This window comes from Leptosomus discolor, chromosome 8 (assembly GCF_034619465.1).
Source record: "Leptosomus discolor isolate bLepDis1 chromosome 8, bLepDis1.hap2, whole genome shotgun sequence".
Taxonomy (NCBI): Eukaryota; Metazoa; Chordata; class Aves; order Leptosomiformes; family Leptosomidae; genus Leptosomus; species Leptosomus discolor.
Genome location: NC_141398.1, coordinates 26293739 through 26313973, shown reverse-complemented (window position 1 = coordinate 26313973; position 20235 = coordinate 26293739). Strand labels below are relative to the sequence as shown.

General features: G+C 38.7%; 1 protein-coding gene across 3 annotated transcripts in view; it reads right to left on the bottom strand.

The window, feature by feature from the left end:
* Window positions 1-2521: 2521 nt before the first annotated feature.
* LOC104351288 (cadherin-6) overlaps window positions 2522-20235 on the bottom strand; it is a 47354-nt gene continuing 29640 nt past the window's right edge. For 2 of the 3 annotated variants that reach the window (XM_009957352.2, XM_086469094.1), the window contains 7 exons: window positions 19742-19929; window positions 18045-18298; window positions 12108-12244; window positions 7387-7508; window positions 6454-6571; window positions 6115-6366; window positions 2522-3012 (listed from right to left, as the gene is read on the bottom strand). In XM_009957352.2, coding sequence (XP_009955654.2) covers window positions 2522-3012; window positions 6115-6366; window positions 6454-6571; window positions 7387-7508; window positions 12108-12244; window positions 18045-18298; window positions 19742-19929 — 1562 coding nt within the window. The remainder of the gene's footprint in view (window positions 3013-6114; window positions 6367-6453; window positions 6572-7386; window positions 7509-12107; window positions 12245-18044; window positions 18299-19741; window positions 19930-20235) is intronic. The other variant, XM_086469093.1, reaches the window with a different exon arrangement.

The window sequence follows — 20235 nt, the reverse complement described above, 5'->3', positions numbered from 1 at the left end:
CATATCTGAAATCCAGATGGTCCCTCCTGTGTGCCAGAGACAGGTTTTGGACAGGTTGCCTCCTGGATGCTCCAATTTCAAGGAAGCCATGAAGGCCTAGACTTTCAAAGGCTTTTGCCGTCTTAAATTACTGAGGGGCCCTCAGGAGGCCATAATAAGGGCCTAGTTGTGCCATTGCAATGGGCGCAACAGGCTCGGGCCCCCCAACGCGATGGAGTTGGGCACCTTGCTCTGCTGGACTAAAGCACCCTGAGAGGCCTCCATCAGGGAGACTTGGGGCTCAGGACCCTTTGAAACTCTGGGCTCCTCCACTCTGAAAACCCATCTAACTTATCACGTTAGGTATCTGCAAGCCATTAGCTGCCTTGCCCTAAACCTATAAACCTGCAGTGCTCCCCACTGCAAAGGAGTCCTTCCCAGTCCCAGCCGGGCACCGCAGCATAGCTGGCTCGTCCTCTTCACTCTGAGCTGGTTCGCAAAACCTGAAATTATGCCGTCGTGCTTGTAAAAGTCTAATACTCAGAAATCTTACTGCTCTCTTTGTTTAACTCTCTAGGAGTAATGAATTCTAGGGATTAATTTTTAATCCCTTTTAATTTTCTGTTCATTAATTTTTTTCCCTGCTCTCTTTATTTTTTTAGAGTAAATTGGAGCTGTTGTTTAGTTTTCAAACTGATTCACTTAAGATTCGGGGGTGAGGGAAAATAGATCCATGCCTGTAATTCTGGTATCAAATACTGTTTCAAAATGAAATAAATGAGAATATTTATGCATGAGGTATATTAAAAATAAATATGTTTTGGAAAAAAAAAAATCCTTCTTTCCTTGGCACAATGCCATGGGCTGTGTCCCTACTTTGGGACACAGGGCACCTTTTAGCTCCTGTAATTATATATGTCCAATGGCAGCCCCTTAGGAGATGGCTGGATTTGGAGAGCAGCAGCTGCATGCATTTGACAAACCAGCAGAAATACTGAGTGGTGCACAAGCTTTAAAGAAAATTGTTTTGGCCTGAGAATATGGCATCTTCCCCCACCACACCCCTGGATAAAAATTACTTTTAGCTTGGCAAAGAAGATAAACACACTCAGAGAGACTTGTGATTAAAATTTTACCTTTTGGTGAAGTCTTGAACAACCCTGGCTGACTAGTTTATTTTAAAAATGAGTTACAGTTATAAACCCTACTTTTCAGGCCCTAGAATGACAATTGATTCTCACTTATGCATTCAGGGCTTCAATCTGGAAAGAAAAAAGAAAGAAAGCAACCACCCCAAAGCATGAGAAATTTCTTCCTTCGGCAGAATGCCAGCATTTTCCATCTCTAAAGCATTTTCCAAATGAATTATATAATTCTTGCAACATCCTGATGAGGTAGGCATTATTTCCCCACTTTACAGGTAGCAAAACTGGGCAGAGCATCAGTCGAGAAGTCACCCTGGGCATCCAGGCAGGGAAGGTCAGGACAAAAATAGCAATCTTTCCTCTTTTGCAGTTGCTCTCTTTTCCTCCAGCGGGTGGAAGTCACCCTGAGGCTACTACACCCTTACTGCACTTGAGAACAGACTTAGGTGGGTATGAAAAGCCTGACTCCCACCTCCCCAGCCCAGTGGCCATCACTGAACTGATGTGCAGACAGAGGCTGACCAAAGAAATACAAAGAAAAGCACAGTTATGATCTGCTCCTTCCTCCAAGTCATGATCTAATCTGGAGTTGGATTAGATGACTTTCCCTGTGTCACAAGGCAAGTCTGGGTTAGAACTGGGAAATCATCTAAGAATTAGATATTGGGGCTACTGACCGCACACACATGCACGCACACACACCTCGCCAGCAATGCTAGGTCAGAAGAATATATACAGAGCAGTCAATGAACTATATATATGTGTGTGTTAGTATGATTCAGTGTATTGGGGGCAACGGTGAGTTCTAGAAAAACACTTAGATTTGAATGACCATTAGGCCTTTCTACTCTCCTTATGAGTAAAATGCATGTTTGATGTTTTTTCTCAGCTTACTCTACTTGTATAATAAACCATTCCATCACCACTACTTTTGACTATAATACATAGGGTAAACTAGGGTACCTCATTACATTGGGATGTGCAATACACAATCAACAGAGCAGTCATCTGAGCTGAATAGTCTGAATACAAGTAAAAAGAGCAAGTGAGCTTAAATAGTAATATACTCCAATTTACAATATAAGCAGAACAAGTAAAAATATTGCTCCCCATTCGATTCTTTTTTTCCCCTCCACTACTGCTGTGCCTATAAGATTGGCTTGGTAAACTGGATGCACTAAAAAATAAGAACTTTGCCTCTTGGAAGCTCATAAAATGAGAAAAAGTTTTCTGACAGTTGATCCACTAGACTGCAGTCATTAGACAATTCAAATGGGCAAAACAGAGAACCCTTTCACACAGCTGCAGAGAAATAGAAAGAAATAGCTGCTTCACATATCTCAATGCTGTTTCTGAAAATGAGGAAGGGAAAAAAAAAAAAAGAAAAAGGCAATGTATTAAGAGTCTTTGTCACTGTCCATTGCGCCATACATATCTGCCAGCTTTTTAAACCGAGGCCCCCAGTCACTGAGGTAATCATAGTCCTGATCTCCATCCGTAGTCACTGACTCCAAGGAGCTGAGGGACTCGGCCACAGAACCGTTACCTTCATACGCATAGGTTGCTAACGAGTCATAGGGGGGTGCCGTTGGATCTGTATCATTTTCCTTTAACCTTTGGTTAATGAAATCTCTGACATCCGTGTTATCTCGTGCTGTTGCAGTCCGCCGTGGCATAAAAAGTGTTTCCGGCACAATGTCTCTGCGTAATTTATTATCGTCTATGGCTTCGGGATTCCTCAGTGTGCCGATATCAAACGCCTGGGTGTCTTCCTCTCCACCACCTTCATCATTATAACTGACAATGTTGTCTCTGATGTCTTCTTTGGAAATAATCAAAGGCTCTTTTTTCCGCTGCCGTCTCAGTGCTGCGAACAGCACCACTGTAACTGGAAACAAAAATAACAGAAGAGAAAGGGGAAGGTTAATTCATAGCTCCATTAAAACCCAGAAGAAATGCTGCGCCTCTGCTCAAATTCAAATTTTTAAAAGAAGTTTTGAAAAACTGCAAACGCACACGTCAGGTTTTCAGACTGTACTTGCTCTGCCTATGAATACCTTGGGAGATGAAATGGCATGGATATGCACTAGAAGAAAGGAGCCGTCAAGCTTGTAAGAAGCCAAGTGAAGTGGTTTTTTGTCAGTAGGTATGTTTTCACCCAGAGTCATATAGCAATTTTGTTGCCCTGAGAACAGAACTAGTTTCATGAGAGATGAGAAGGAAGAAACACTTTCTCCAAAATAAGTAACATCAGATGTTATTTACCTTGAACCCCTGGGATGAGATGCAACTTGTGCTATGGACAAGGCTAGTATCTACTGGGCTATGATAAAAGGTTAGCAAAGCTGCTTTTCGAGATCACTAAATCTATCCTCCTCTGGAAAGAAGCTTGGAATATGGAGTTGTTTTTCAGCCAGCACAAAGTCCCAGTTTTATGAGCTTCCCTGGCATGATTTTACAATGCACGTTACCTTAAAAAGTCCATGGCTGAAATCAGAAAATGCCTAAACTCATTGATATAAGATGATAAGGGGGATCAAAATTATCTTTCATGTCAGCTGTGTTTCTAAAATGGTGTCCCTCCCTCATTTGTAACCACCTTAAGGGCAATGCCAAGGACTAAGGACATCCCCAAATCAAAATTTTAGCCCATTGAAACTTGTCTGTCTTAGCTTCCCTCAACAGAGAAAAAGCTGATTTTTATTTTTTTTTTTTTTTAAATGATGGTCTTCTCTGCAGGATTGCTTAGAGTAAGATGCTATCTGTAGGTGTGCTCAAGCATGTTGTGGAACAGTCTCATACTCTTTCTCTCCATTGAGTATAGAGGGATCCCAAGAAGACAGGATACAGTAGGAAAATGCTCTAATTCCTGCTGTGACTTTACCATAAGGATATATATAAGAATAGTGTGTATAAGGGAGAACATCTATTAATGTGAGTTGAAAGGAAATAAATGAGGTGGAACTAGGAAGGCTGGTTCAGATGGTGAAAGCTTCAGGCTCTCACTCTAACAATGGGGATTTACTTATGGTGTCACGTAAGGGTCCAAATCTGAGTGCTGCTGTGCAAAAATGCAGTATGAGAGAATTCTCTTCTTTAAGAACATAAAGCTGTGTCACTATGTGGGAGGATCGGGGAAAGGACTATGTGATACCGCAGAGATAACTGAGGAGAACTTTGGAGAACTTGAAAAACACAGCTTCAATTTTGAATGGGCTTCCAGAATAGCGAATGGTAGAATGATCTGAGAAAGCATAGGACTCATAGTTTATACATCGAAGTGTTGCTGAAGTATCTCATTAACAAAAAAGGTGTAACACAGACTATGCAAGGATGAGACTTTGATAATTATGCCACATCTCTGATACATGGATTTTCTTATTTTGTGCTGAACTTGCAGGCAAAAGAGCCCATTAGAAGTTATATGTTAAAGTACATCGCCTTTATTTGCATGTCAGTGTTTGGCAGTGTCTGAGGCCTCCTGATAAGCTGTTAAACTTACTCAAACTGCAAATAAACCTAGTAATTCACAGCCCTTTTTGTTGCTGCTAAACTTTAGACTGTGGTTTGGGTCTGCCCAGAGTATTGTTTTTCACTCAGTAATGGTTGCACATGCAAACCCTGAAACCAGCCTGAAAATAGAAAATTATATAGCCGAGTTAACTGAAAATCTGCTTATGGTGCATGGTGGCGTGAGCAGTAATTGACATAAAGTGCTGCTTAGCACACAGAATCAATTATTTTCGATTGACATAAAACAGGAAATCATTTAATGTCAGATTGATATTAATGAGCACAGTTGTACTAAGAAGTGCAAGACTATTGGCAACGTTAGATTTCTTTTTCTGGTAAGGAACTTGATACAACTTGAGCTCAGCCCTTAGAGGTTATGATACCATGTTTTGAAAAATGAATTTAATGGCAAATTAAGGTTAAGGCTGTTATTGTGGGTATCTTCTGAAAATGGGATAGTGCTTATTTGGGCAAGCCGTGACTATACTGGTAAAGTCTGAGAATCACAACAAGGTCTTTCACTCATCACTGGAGAGGGAAATTTTGTTAATAGTAAAGATCAGGATGGTTCTGCAGTGGTGATGAGTGTGTCCAAGGAAGAAATGGGTATGGTAGAAAGAAGTGGAAGCTCTGAGGAAACATTTTCTCCCCTGCTTGACCCTACTGCTATAAAATTGGTCTGACTCCCTTCTTTCCTGACTAGATACTAAAGGTAACTAATGACGTCTCCCTGAGAACTGCCTGTGTTGTATTGTACAGTTCTCCCCAGATGAATAGACTATGGCTAATGGCTGAGGGTCCAATCATCTCTGTTTGCTGTACCAGAGGGGTGGAACCTGAGTGAGAGGAATGTGCGAGATGTTGCAAACTGTCCTTATTTCTATAAAAAAATAAATGTTGCCCCCTTGTAAGTGCTGTAGCCGGATATCTGTACACCCTCCACACTCAGGATCCAACCTCTTAATATTCACAGGTTCCTAAAAGGGAGGATCCTGCATCTTTTGAAAGAGTGCTTTAGCAGCCATCCTGGTTCAGCACCCTTTTCCAGCAGAACAGAAGCACTAAGACTTGTTTCTCCTCAGTTTAGACACAGATAGTTAATTATTTAAAACTAAGTTACCTGGCCTCCTTCTATGGTCAACAGAAGGAGATGGACACCTGCAGAAGGTAATTAATCTGGTCCACCTCAGATACCAATAAGGAGATGGGATGAATCTCTCTCTACAGGTGCCTGTCTCTTTCCATTGACCAGAGGGTAGAGTCCAGCTGCCTCCTCTTGTTTGGACATCGCTAACGTTTAGATAACTAAGATTAGATAGGATGTATTCTATACACCATATCTGTAGAGGCCCTCAGAAGGATAAGGCAAGGATAAGGCAAGGATGTCTTTGCTTTGTTCTTGTCCCAGCCTTGGTGTAATCACTTGTAGCAATGCAAAATAACCATGAAACGAACAAAATGCCTCTAAGCTACTTACCAAGTAATATAATGATACAGAGAAGAATGGCAATAAGAGCCCCAGTGCTAAGACCAGTAGGATGAATCAAGGCTTCTGCATTACAGGACAGCATCTTTCCTCGATGGTCACAAGCACATACTCGAATAGTCACTGTTTCAGTGCTGCTCTGGATAGGGTAGTCATTGTCTGATATTACTACTGGCAAAAAGTAGGTACTCATTTCATGACGGTTATATCTGGCTTTTCGGGTGAAAATCCCTGCTGTGTTATCTGGAAACACAAAGCACACATTAAATCTTGATCTGAAGACTGAAAGCAAGGATGAGATAATAAAGAAAAGTCTTCCTAGAAATTCACCTCTGTTGTCCTGCAGTGTGAAGTTTGAGCTGCTGGCTGCCTCGGGAGCTAGGGAGAATGAAAACTGATGTCCACTGTAAGAGTTGTCTTTATCAACAGCACTTAATGTTTGTATCAGCTGAAACAATAAGAAAAAAATTATCTTCAAAGTCAGTAGACCTTGCGCTTATTTATGTACTCTAGGATTGTAAAGCAATCTTATTGTATTCATTTTTTTTCTTCTGCTTTAAGGCAGATGAATGTAGCAACCGTGCTGCTATGGCAAGCATAAGAAAAGAAATCCATGTGCTGCAGATGCTCTTTAGGATCACCATGCATTGTATCCCATACCATTAGCCAGTTACACAATGCAATTGAAAGTTGGCAGGAAAATCACGTTGAATTCAAGAGCAGGCTTGAGTTGATGCTGCTCCAGACAGCCAGGAAAACTGCCTGCAACAAGCAATAGAGATGAAGGGTGAGACAGTCCAAGCTGACTGTATATTTATCTACCCAAATCTCATGTCGCAGGAATCATTTGGCTGAATCTTCCAAATTATCTGCTATTTTGAACCATTTAGTAATAGGACTGGTAAAGTGGGAGTTATCTGGCCAGAAATTGTTATATCACAGACAGGACCTGTAACAGTTACTGACCTGAAACTGATTTTGAAGGAGACAATGGAGGTGCCTAAATAATGCAGAGAATCGCAGAATGAAAATGAATCAGGGATAACAAGGTGCAGTACAGAAAACAATAGTCTAAAACATACTGTCACATTAGCTCCAAGAATACTAACTGTAATCAGATAGTGTTCAGGCACTGTTTAGTTTAATTTTGCAAAACTGACAGTTTGCTGCAATGCAAAGTATATCTTTTGATGAGCTGATGTCAGGGTAGTAGCAAAACTCAATTAATTTGGAATATTTTCTTAGCACAAGCAGGCAACACACCTGTTCTGCCTTTGCATTTTCACAGACGAAGGTCTCGTAAAACATTACAAACTCTGGAGCATTGTCATTTACATCCAAAACCTTAATGAACACTGGGACACGGCTGCTTTGTTTTGGGTTGTCTGAAATGATAAAACCAGAAAGAAAGAGATTTTATTTAGCTCAGATACTGACTTAGTGCAGGAGACGAAAAGGACAGTCTCAGGGTTTCGTTGTCTTAATTCTTCTCACTCACAACACTCCACTTATGTTCTGTCGATTTCTAGGGAATGTGTTATGGCATGAATTCCACAAAATCATGCTGTGTTATCATTACTCTGATTCTGTAAGCTACACAGTTAAGATTGGGTAGGAGTCCAGGATTTACAAATTCCTTTGAATACTCCAAGTATGATTATGAATGCATGTGTGAGATAGATAGATAGATAGATAGATAGATAGATAGATAGATAGATAAAAGATTAATACTGGAATTAAATTACATCTATTTATTAGCCTAACTGATACAGTTTGGTGGCAACAAAGTGCCTAGAACATATTTCCTTCCTTAACTCTGAAACAGGAAGACGGAATAGTCATGAAGATGGGATTGAGTGTTTTTTTTGCTCTCCACCTGTTATATATAACATTCTGTCTCCTACAAATCTCATTACACAGTTCCTTAAGCTACCATGATTACCATTATATTATATAAATAGTAACTGTGGCTGTGATCACAGATATTTCCTAAGCTGTTGGGAATTGATTTGGCTTATATTCTATATTGGCTAAAATTGGCTAAAATGTTTCAGCTGAAGAACACAAGGACTGTATAGAATCTGCAGATCCTAATACGGACACATGTTTTTTTCCCTATAAGGACTGTATAGTTCCAAGAGATGGAATTTGACAAGGATATTCCTGAGCATAAGATACTGACAAAAATATTGCCATCTTTCCAGATAAAAATGAAAACATTTGGAAAGGCACCACATTGTATAGACCATTCCTTTTCCTGTTGGACCATTCCTTTTCCTGTTGGGGGTAGACAGGCTTTAGTCATGAAGATACCCAAAATAAGAAAGAAAGGCAACAGGCAGAAACCTTGCCTAGGAGCCACGAATGGTGAAATAGGCAAGATTCTGTGGCAAAAAGTCACATCATAACAACCAGTGACTCCTAAAAGGTACAAATCTGCCCTCAAGCCAATTCATCACAACCAATTGAAAGGAAACCAAGAGACATTGCCAGGACTTGATCTGTGTGCTCCATATCACACAAAAAATGACCTAGGCCAGGTCTCCCAGATATCCCCACCTCAGTGCCTGGATGTATGTGGGTATGGGAATGATAGAGAGTGAAATCTATGAGGGAATGAGTGTGATGATTGAAACTAGTTTCATTTAAAATAAATGCCTTCCTCCTTCCTTTCATGAGGGCTCACACTGGGTTTTGCTATGTTAATTTTCTATCCATGTTAATACAGTTTATTAATGCATTTTAACCTATGACTCAAGTGAAAAAAAACAGTGCAATAAAATATAGCGGATCTAAGACTCTGTGCTTCTACAAGCATTCATTGTAGCATGTTGAGTTAGGCTTTAATAAAACTCCTATTACTGTGTTTATCATACTTTTATAAATTTGAAAATGCCTTCTCCAAAATTGGCACTGCATATTCAGTTCAGTCATTAGGACAAGATATTAAGCTTTAAAGCTCCACAGTCCCATTGAAGTTAAAATGATTCCGTTAGACATAAATAATTTTGTAATATGAACCATTGGGCTAAATTAATTCAATGTATAAAATAACAGTTTATGTATAATATAGACTAGGCTGAATTCTATGCTAAAATACATCAATACAAATGTTGAATTTTTATAATAGGCAGAAATCAAAGGTACTTATTTGAAGTCGCAGGACTACTAGCAAGACTATTTTATAAGGGCATATCTTTCTAACAAACACATTCAAATATATTGGCAAATGTGTTCTCCTCTCAAGAATTACAATTGGTTTTTTCGTGCTTTTGGAACCATGAACTACATGTTTTCATTTTAATTCTAGGTGCTTAAGATTCTCACAATTTAAAATGATAATGCAATAAATAGAAACTTCATGAAAGCTCTATGCTCTACAGACGCGGGCCTTTTTTCTGATTTAATGGAAATGTAAGTTGAAATACATGTATACGTCTTTAAGTCTTTTTTTTGTCATCTTTCAAATTATCTTTGCAAATTAATTGCTGTAGGTTAATTTGTTTGCATTATCCTTTAATTACTGCTGGTCTCCATCTCCAAAAAAAGCTCCACAGACTCAACAAACTGTTTAAATCTGTTCATCTCTATAGTGGCATGATTTCTGTTGAGCCAGCAACCAAACGGCTCAAGTTTTGTTTTTTTTTCTGAATACAGCCTCAAAGTCCTGCCAATGTTTGATTTACTCTTAAGTGTTAAGTAAAGAATATTTAAAAACACTCTGGGAATTCTCTCTGGTAAACCAGCTGTGATTCTGCAGCTGTGAATAAGTAGCCCTGTGTTCTGAGTTCTATCGCCAGTTTGCCTTCTGACTATGGCAGATGTACTGACCCAGTATTTGTTTGCAACATTCACAGCATGATTCTCTGGGCTGCTGAGCAACTGCAGCTCATCCTGGTGAAAAAGAAGAACACTAAAAAATTGGGCTATCTACACTTGCTGAGAATTCTAGACAATTAAAGGCAAAATAACTTCCGTGTTTTCATTTTTTTTTTCTACTGTAAAATGAAATCAAGAACAGTTATTGCTGAAAGATGTTTCTTTATATGACTTAGCATTTTTTTAAAACTTTTTTTACATCAAAGTGAGCACTCATCCATCTGAATGCACATCCCACCTGTAACTTGGCTGGATATTTCTTTTTGATTACTTCCATGAATATCCCTGGAGTTTGATGTGATGGTATGTCACTGAGAGCAATCAGTGATGAGATGGAATTTTGCAGAATGAGACTTTAGCTAGCCTTGCTAGAAATGACTGGCTTTAGCTAGGAACATTAAGCAGTGGTGCTTTCCAGTCCAGTCTCTTGAGACTAAAATCAGTGAGATAGCCTGGATCAGACCAAGGCTTGTTTGAACAGTAGCTGTATTTCAACCAAGAAAATTGCCTTTGAAAGGCATCTACCCCAGTAATGCCAAATTTGGTCTAGGCTCAGTGAAGCACTGTCTGGGAAGTAACTTGTTGCAGCCTGAAAGGATTCAGACTAAAGATGAATGGTACTTAAGACAGAAGCCTGTGTCAGACACAAAAGGTTTAGTTGAGAGGGTTTGGCCCAGTAGAAAGTTTATCCTTAGAGGAGGAGGCAAGGAACTAAATGAGTATTTCATATAGATGTTAAGTTGGTTTTCAGACAGTATACAATTTTCTATACTATATATTATTTCAGCTCGCCTGGGATCAATGCAAGTGTGCTTCCTAAATGTTCTTGCTATTGTTTCCTTTTTAGGTGTTCATTTTTCCCTTTCTCCTCTACCCAGGAGCTCAGTCTGTAATATACAACTCTTGACCTTAGATCACTCCTTCAAAGACTTAATAGAAAGACAAACACCTGACTAACAGTCAGCCATAAGTCCATGTTTGGTATGCTGAAACCACATACCTAACATTAAAAGGTGCAAACTGTCAGGGAGAAAACTACTACGAATCATCATTCCTGTAGGCTCTAGCCCATTACTCTTTTACATAACCCCCATCTGCTTGCCTCAATAGCATTCACATCAGTTTTCAGTTTTAAAAAGACCTACAGAATGAAGAAAGCTTGAGTCAAGTACTCCTTAGTTACACTCTTCTCACTACTCAGCAGCTGATTGAGTCATATACACGTAGACACAATATAAGGAAGTAGAGGTTATACTGTCTCAGAAAATATTAAAAAAAAAATAGCCATTTAACCTCTGAGTTGCATAAAGACTTTCTGACAGTCATAGAACTGATGTTTATATTAAATCTCTCTATCATTCCACCATGGTTCACAATCATAGGCACTGTGACTCTTCAAAACCAAGTAGAATTGCATTCCCTACCATTTGAGCATGTCACATGCTTATAGTTAAGGTATTAAAATAGAGGATTGTTTATTAAAGCCACTTAGCATACACGTCCTTATCTAGATCCCTGGCATTTCAGCTCCTAAAACCAACAAACCAACATGACTAGTATTATCGCAAGATTACTTCTTCTGAGCAATCCCAAACTAAGTGACAGCCTGATTCGTAACTACAGCTCATAATTTCAAAGGACACAAAAGAAGTTAAAAATGGAAATCCTTAAAACTGATTAAGATCTGGGCACCTAGCTCAGCCCAGACACCTCAGTCTTGCTTGAAAACATTTAGCCTGCACCATATTCAGTCTGATCAGACTGAATTCAGCCATGGAATGCAGACTGGCTTTAAAGCATCTCGCTTGCTACATGCCAATTTCAGAATTCAACAGTTATGTTCAAAATTAAAAATGGGTATTACTGGTTAGAAAACACAAATTTGTTACCTTTCCTCCCTGCTCAGCTAAGGTACCTCTTCATTAACTCTGTCCCTAGTAAACACAAAACTGCAGACCACCTCTTGCAGAGTTTCCGCTTCTTCATTAGTATTGAGTTGACTATCCATATACCCTGACATCTACCCAGCAGTGCTTTCCACATGCTCAGCTAGAAGGCTAAATTCATTACATTGGGGACAGCAGTGGTATTTAGGTTTGACTTACTGATCTCTGCTGCTATTACTGTAATGTTGTGCCATAGCAGTGTTTCCCGGTCAAGGGGTTTTGAAGAAAATATCGAACCATTTCCTGAATTGATGTTGAATACTCTGTCCATATCTGTGTGTCGATCTACAGAGTACCTGCAAATGCAAAGACAGGGGTTAGGAGAAAGTTTTCCTTTTAATTTTCTGTGTTCTTAAACCATTTTCTAAGACTAGACATCAAACAGCTAGTAAATGGGGTTGCCTTTTGTTTTCAGCACAGGCTTCAGAGTCTTTATATAATCACACAAAGAACTAGTTCTGAGCTACCAGATAATGACACACTGGAGGTTTGATTTAGAAGGTGGAGCACTGTAACTGAATAAATGAATTACTGCAGAGTTTACATACCTCTGAGAATCATCAAAGCTTTGTTTTTAGTGAGAAATGTGAAGTCTGTGTCCTGAAAGATATGAAGTTTATTTTAAGGCTGAGTTGGCTTTCCCATTATAAAACTCTCTTTTTATGGTTTGATATCTCAACTGTTCCAAATCATTTCTGGTATAAAATTTGACAGCTAGGGTGCATTTCTGTCTTTCACTTTCCAATGTTTAAAAAGACTGCTCCCCCCCCAACAAGTTAGCACAGAACAGAGATTCATTATTCCACGGTACATATCACATAGAAGTTTGCTGTAATTCATTAAAACTAGCATGCTTGGCCCTGCTTGATGGTATCTAGATGTGAAAATCAGTGCTAACAAGCTCTGGAGGAGTTCGGAGTCTAAATACAGATTCAAATTTTCAATCTGATCTTTTGCTTTTTCTGCTGAACTGACCCCAACTTTAAAAGTAGAACTCTCCAGTTCACAGGAGAGGGTGCTACTACCCGGATCCAAATGCTGTGACTTGGTTTCATCTCTCATGAATAGAAAATTCTTGCATAAGTTACGGAGGTTTTGAAGGAAATATATCTGTGGTGTTGCTAAAGCAAGAATGCAATTGCATTATTCTGCTTCTGTTTGAAGCACAAACGTGTGCTGAGGTACAATCCAGGATAGAGCCTTAGGAAGTCCAGTGTGCTCCCTTGGTCTCCTTGCAGGCCGTGTTGATGGAGACAAGGCAGCTACTGCTGTCCTTTGTGTCCAGACAAGGGCAAAGATACGGCTGAGCTGGTAAGCAGTCAGATGAAAACTGGGCCAGGAGAATGACTGGCAGAGTTTACTGCCACTACAGAATTGAGGGGAATGCAGAGGCTGAAGAAAAATTTCTGTTCCTCGCTCTGCCCTAGGAGCAGCTGTGTGACATGTCCCTTATTCTGCATGGATTTCCCAGTGCCTGCGTAGTGTCTCATAACTTCTGAGAAAGATCTTGCATGGAAGAAGGAGGGAATAGAACAGTCCAGTTGAAACATACGATTCTGACAAAGGTTTAAAACAAACTAACTTGCTAATTATCTTTTAGCTGCAATTTTTTTTCTTCTTTACAAGTGAAAAAAATGAGATACAGTATCCACAGCAAATTAGACTGGTCTTATTCTAAAATAAGAATTTTCGTGTAGCCTACCTTCCTAAACAAAACTATAGCAGTTTGCACTAAACTGCTTTTCTCCTTCCACATCAAATTCCTATGGAAACAAGCAAATGAGATTCAGAGGCACTCACACACAAGCTAACGTTTTTTGCGATAGGACTTGTATAGGCACACCTTGCTAGTTTTTCAGAAGTTGATTTAATTTTTATTTGTTGCTGTCACTTGACTAACAGTACTGCAAAAGTCAGCTGTGGTGTCGCTAACCTAGTTCCTTTATGTGGCGTTGTAACGTTACCATCAGCTTGAAAAGAGTATGTGAGATGGTATGTAATAGGCAGCGCTGACTGATGGGACAGCTCCGGCAAGCTGTATTGTTCTGTCCAAATCTAAATAGCACATGTGAATTTGATGACTTAGCTGAAATGCTTGATAGAAACAAGTTTATACAAACTGGTCTGACTCATATTTTGACAAAGTAAGTATTTGATATGGTAAACATTTTCACTTTCATTCATTCAGGGTTTTATATGATATTATGTTGGTATTTTGTGAATTCAATTATTTTTCAGATATTCTGTAACTCATTTCCATATCTTTCAGCTGAAATACTTTGGTATTTTGATTTTGCAGTAAATCTAGACTTTGCATTCCTATTTGAAATGAAATATCAAGATTTTCCATAGATTAGCTGTTCCAGCCAACTGTAACAGTATGTTTCCGGCTCTCATTCAGCAAGATATTTAAGTAAGCAACTAGCTTTAGGCAGGAGTTGTCTGATCGCTGCTTTTTTTTTCTTCAATTATGCTTTCAGTCATGTTTTTTCATCTCATGAATGGACTTAAAATATCCTACTGCCTTAGCACATTTTAATGCCTTGGCATATTTTAATCAATATCTTTATAAGATTTCCCAAATTCATTGTGTGGTCCAGTATATGGAAGAAATGAAAAAAAAAAATGTTCTTGACTTTTTCTAATGTTACCAGAACTGTAACATTGAGGACTTCTTCAAGGTATTAAGAATCTTAAAATAGAAGTCCTTGCAAAACCGTATGTATATTCAGTCATTGGCACAGTGGAAAGTTAAACTCACAAAAACCCACAAACCAACCAGAGAACAGCTTCTTAATAAAATGTTAATTTTATTTCTTCATATCCGAAAGAAAATACATACAAGGTCAATGCAGTTAAAATATATTCTAATTGTACCATTAACTCTGGTCTAGAAGGATGATTTTAATAAGCTAGACTGTCACTTCTATTTCTCAGTTTGTTTAATCCCATCTCTTTTGATCAAAGACTGTTAATTATGTTGAATTGGTGGTGATTCTGACTTATGGATCATAACCTAGTAAGAATTAAGCAGACAATATCAAACTCATTTTTACATTTATTTAATGAAATTACTGGTGTGTATTTGTCAGATTTCAGGACTTCAGCCCTTTCAAACCTTGAGGAATTGACAAGCTAGGAAGTTAAAAGGTATCTATGTAGATTCCAGTCTCTCCTTGTACATAACAGGAAGAAGAGGAGGGTGAAAGAGAGAATTGAACACATGCAAATATGTTGTCAGTAAAATACACAAACAAAATTAAGCCTTACATTTGTTTGCAGACAATTTTCATCTGGGATACTTTAGTAAATCAAATCACAGCAGGGAGACAGTTCCAGTGACTGATGAACTTCATTATGCCTCTGAGGAGTTACTATAGCAAAAAAACTCAACTAGCAATTTAAAAAGATCTGATGTACAATTCAGCAGTGCCAGTTGCAGCATTATTTTTTTTTCAGCATTTCATAATGTTTCTGTTTAGATCAAACACAAGCAGAATGCAAAACTTTTTTTTGTAACACAGCTGGACAGTGGAGTGTTACTCAGGAGTGTATTAATGTCGCTACACATGGATGCATATTCAAACATAGCCAAATATCTATTGGTGTATTTTTGTATTCTCTTAATGTCATGTCAGATCAAAGCTTATTTATAAGGGCTGGTCTGATGAAATGTAGCTCTACCAATACAGAGGTCATGAGCGATTATGCTGTCTTACAACCAGGGCAGATATCTGCTTTGTATTTTGCTATTGCTTCATTGTCTTCTGATGTTCAGCAGCTTGCTGTCTAACGTAACCACAAGTCAGGAAGATTTGTGGGTCAGGAAGGGATGTGTGTGTGAATTTTTCATAACACATTTTCATAATGATATTGTGAAGGTTTCCTTTAATGGAAGATCAAAGAGGCTTTCATCTAACAGAGTTAGGGTTCAGTTTGTCTAAAAAGAGAAATCTTCACTCGAGTAGAGGAGAAAATGGAAGGTTTTCATTGTAATATCAAGCGTCTAAAGATTTTAGTTTTAATCATCAAGAACAATTGACAAGCAAGTGACAAGTCATATCTATACAGCCTAATTGCGCCTTCCCTGAAGCTCAGAGTGAAAATTGGATTTAGCATCTCTATTGCATGATGGAAAAAAAAAAAATCACTCTCAAAAAGATGCAGGATGCAGACTCAACCCATGCCCCTACATTCTAGTAGATAGCCAAGATACTAGCACCATAAAATTACATTTATTGCAAGCTAGCTTCTCTCAGGCTACTGCTCTCTGTTGTTTTCCTTGCCCTTTTACTGATTTTCATGTTTCTTCTTGCTGTGTTTATTTCTGTTACTCTAACCTCTTCCTCATTTTTCTCTTTCTTCTCCTTTCACTTTGATTGTCGCATGCTATTAGACTATAAGGGAGACAAGTTTTCTGCTGCACTGCATTAGTTTTGTCACCTCCGCTAAATTTTGCTCAATAATTATCTGATAATTTAATATGCAAAGTACCTATGCTGTATTAAAGAACTGCCCTTTGAAGGACAGGTAAGTTCTAGCACACACATTCAATTAATAGAAAAGAGCCAGTAGGCAGTACTCAACAGTGAACAGCATAACCCCTATCCACTGTAAATCACTTATAATTAGGAGCCAGTGCTGGTGTGAAATGCAAATGGTTGTAGTTATCACCACAGGGAAGCAGACAAAAGCAAGGAAGCGCTACCCTCATGCTCCAGTGCCATTAGATATAAAAATGCAAGTTCAGATCAAGACTGCAAGAGGCCTGGGTGTGACCGCAACCAATTTTTCATCTTCATGCTAGCATGCCCATGAAGACATATTATAGAAGGTGTTCATTCTGTCCCTGGGCCTCATCAAAGTCAACAAAACATTATGTTGCTCTTCAAGTTACTATGCTCTGCTCCAGAACTCCATATAATTGTTGTATGTCGTGATATAAATGAAAGCAAACCTTAATTAAAATTAGAAGACTTAGTCTTGAACAAGAATTCATATGCAAGGCCTTGCATGCAAACTGAAGACAGGGAGGGTTTCTGCCAGAAACATTTTAGATTTAGTTTCTTCATCTAGGAAATTAAGATGATAATATTCACCCCTCTCACAAGATGAGCTAAAAGCTTAAAACTGACTGATGCCTCATGAACATTGTAAGATATCTTGATGAAAGACAGTTGTTTAGAGAAGAGCAAAGTATTGATGGATTGTTTTTTATTAAACCTGCATTGTTCTATTTTGATCTTAAGACTACTATTGCATTTCCAAGGTGCCCAACCCAGAGACATGCTGAAAATTTACCTGGATTTAATATTGCTGTATTTTTAATTTCCTCTTCTTACAGCCTTGTCAGTACAATGAACTTTAATTAAAGCACACAACTATTTAAAAGTTCCTTTATACTCTATCCACTATGACTTAAGTACTCCAGTATGTTTTCAAATGTACTGAAACAATATACCTGTTAATTTACAAAAATATGAAGGCTTAGGATTAGCTACTCCAACCTTAACATTTCCTCCACTTCCTCCAAGACCAGTTTATTGATTCATGGCAAATGTAATTTATGAAGTCCATGAGACTGATTCTTATCTTACTAACCTTACACTGATACAAGTGAGATCAGAGTCTGCATGTGCACATGGGCTGCTTTTAAGGCATTTCTACTTGCAGTTTAGAGAAGGTAAATGTGACATCTGTTAAGCAAGTCTGGACAGATGGGAGAAGAAAGGGCTGCTGAATCACCCCCCCTGTCATATAGCTGAGAGGATGCACTGCACTGGAAAATGTTAAAGGTGGAAGGAGAACGCTAACATCTTCTTAGTGCTCTTTTTGCAGTAAATTCTTCCATTGTAGAAATAAGCTAGTTACTGAAGAGGATAGGATGTAATTCAAGATGCAAGGGCCATGCAAACACAGTCACACATACCTAGATATGCTCAAGTGTGGGAGATCATTAACCATCTACAGTATTCCATATTTAAGCATACCTGAACAATTTCACTGTTACAAATGATTTTTTTGTGTGCTGACATGAAAAAAGCAAAATTAAAGCTGTAAAAAATTTATGCGCAAGCTGAAATAGTCTATGCTTACTTGACAGGGTTCTTGGCAGCATCTGGATCCTGAGCAGTTACTGTTCCTATTACACTGTTTATTGGAACATCTTCTTTCACTTCCATTATGTACGCTGGTCTGCTGAACACCGGGGGTTCATCTACATCCTCCACCTGAATTCTGACTGTAGCTGAGTCCTTGAATGGCCCCAGGTAGAGGAATCGAGGGTCCACGTGAGTATTGGTAGCTTCCACTTTCAGAATATACAGGTTTTTATTTTCAAAATCCAATGCCTGGGAAGAGAAAAAAAACCAACCCAACAATTTGAGCGGTCTGTGCAGATTGCCATGGCTTGCAGCCAGATGAGCCAAATGAATGGATGGATGTCATGGAGAGACCTGTGCTAGATAACAGGAGCCTGAACTGGAATTAAAATGCCAGCAGAAAGTAGAAAGACAGGGATCTATGCCATTGATGTTACGTATATAGAAAAAAACCCACTTTTTTCAGGGAATTCTGTGCCTGAACTCCTAAACTCTGATTAATCTTTCCTTCTCAAATAGCCTTAACTCTTGGTGCCTTTTAGTCTTTGGCATTTTAATGTTTTCTCGTCTATTCCTTGCCCCTAAGCACCTCACACAAAAGGGGGGAAGATTTTCTAGGAGCTTCTTGTTTAAATATTGGCATTCCATCACTGAAATTAAACACTGTGGCATCTAGTGTCTGGATGTTCAGGACCACCCATCAAAGAAAACATGATTTTATGACAGGCTATGACTATATCACACTCTGTTAAAGAAACGTATGAAGCAGCAACATTTAGCAACTCTCTGTTACAGTACTTAGAGAAATGTGGGGACAGAGTAGTCACCCCATTTTTCCATTATGTTATAGAAGATTCACAGCTTCTGTCAGCAACAGACAGAAATGCAAACAGAGTTAGACTGATATCATAATCAGCCCCTGGAAGGCATCCCTTAAAAAACAAGTAATGACAGGTGTTGTACTAATATCAACAAGCAAGTGCACGTTCAGAAAATCTACACAATGTCTATCTAGTGATGACTGAACTTGAACTGATGGAGGATGATATCTCCAACCTTATCAAGCTTGCCTGATAACCAACTGTAAACAATATTTCTCAAACCTTTTCTGACAGCCAATGTGCAACCTAATAGATGATGACCACTGTGATCCAGCAAGGCACGATGATTTTTTTTCTAAAGCAAAAGCATGCAGATGGATTTATTAATGACATTTTTACAAAATTTGAGTAGAAACAAACTTGTCTATGTACTATAATACATTATAGCTATTCAAAACCTTCTGATATGGCAAAGTAGGCAATGTGATACTGATAATTTCTGTGGTCTTAAGACATTCTAATAAGTGAGCAAATCCTGTAAACAACATTGGGAGAAAATGACCGTTGGATGGTGGTGCCTCCTTGAGTTATTCTGTAAACACGTTCAGACTGTAGAATTTTTTCTCAGTCCTGTCCCACTCCCTAGGTTATTTACTCTCTCTGGTCCTTCAAAGTATGTGCATTTGTTTGGTAAAGGTGGGTATAAGAGAAAGGACCCCAGTTGCCTGTATAAAAGAAACTTTACATAGATAATATAGAGATTCCTAATAGATAGCATTCACATTAAGAAACAACACATGTTGCACTAAAAATAAAACAAATATGTGCCAGATAAAGTTTTGACTGGTATTTCAGAGGCTGGGATAAGTACCTTTTTGACAGTTATAATTCCTTCTTGTGTGTCCTTGTCTGTGGTAATTCCAAACATGTCATATCCATCCCCCTCAGTGATGCTGTATTCAATCTCTGCATTTTCATCCACATCAGCATCATTAGCTTTTATCCTGCCAACTGGTGAGTTAGGTGCCATAGACTCAGGAGCTCTGAATTGGTACGTGCCTACAGCAGAGAAGGAAATTTTGTCAGTCAATCTCATGGTACTTTGGACACCATGTCTTAGCCCACTGCCCATGCTTGGCATGCACAGACGAGTTAGTGAGTGAGCCCCCTCCTGGGGCAACAGCCTTCAGCTTCTGCCTTACTTTCATGTGGATAATGGTAACTTATTATTCTATCTATTTTCTAGTGTGAAGGATAGGCTTTTTGTTTTCCTACAAACATGTTATCTTTAGCAACATATGTCCCTTTCTAGACATTATCAGGGTCTCTGCTGCCCACATCAAAATTGTATATGAAAAATGTCTT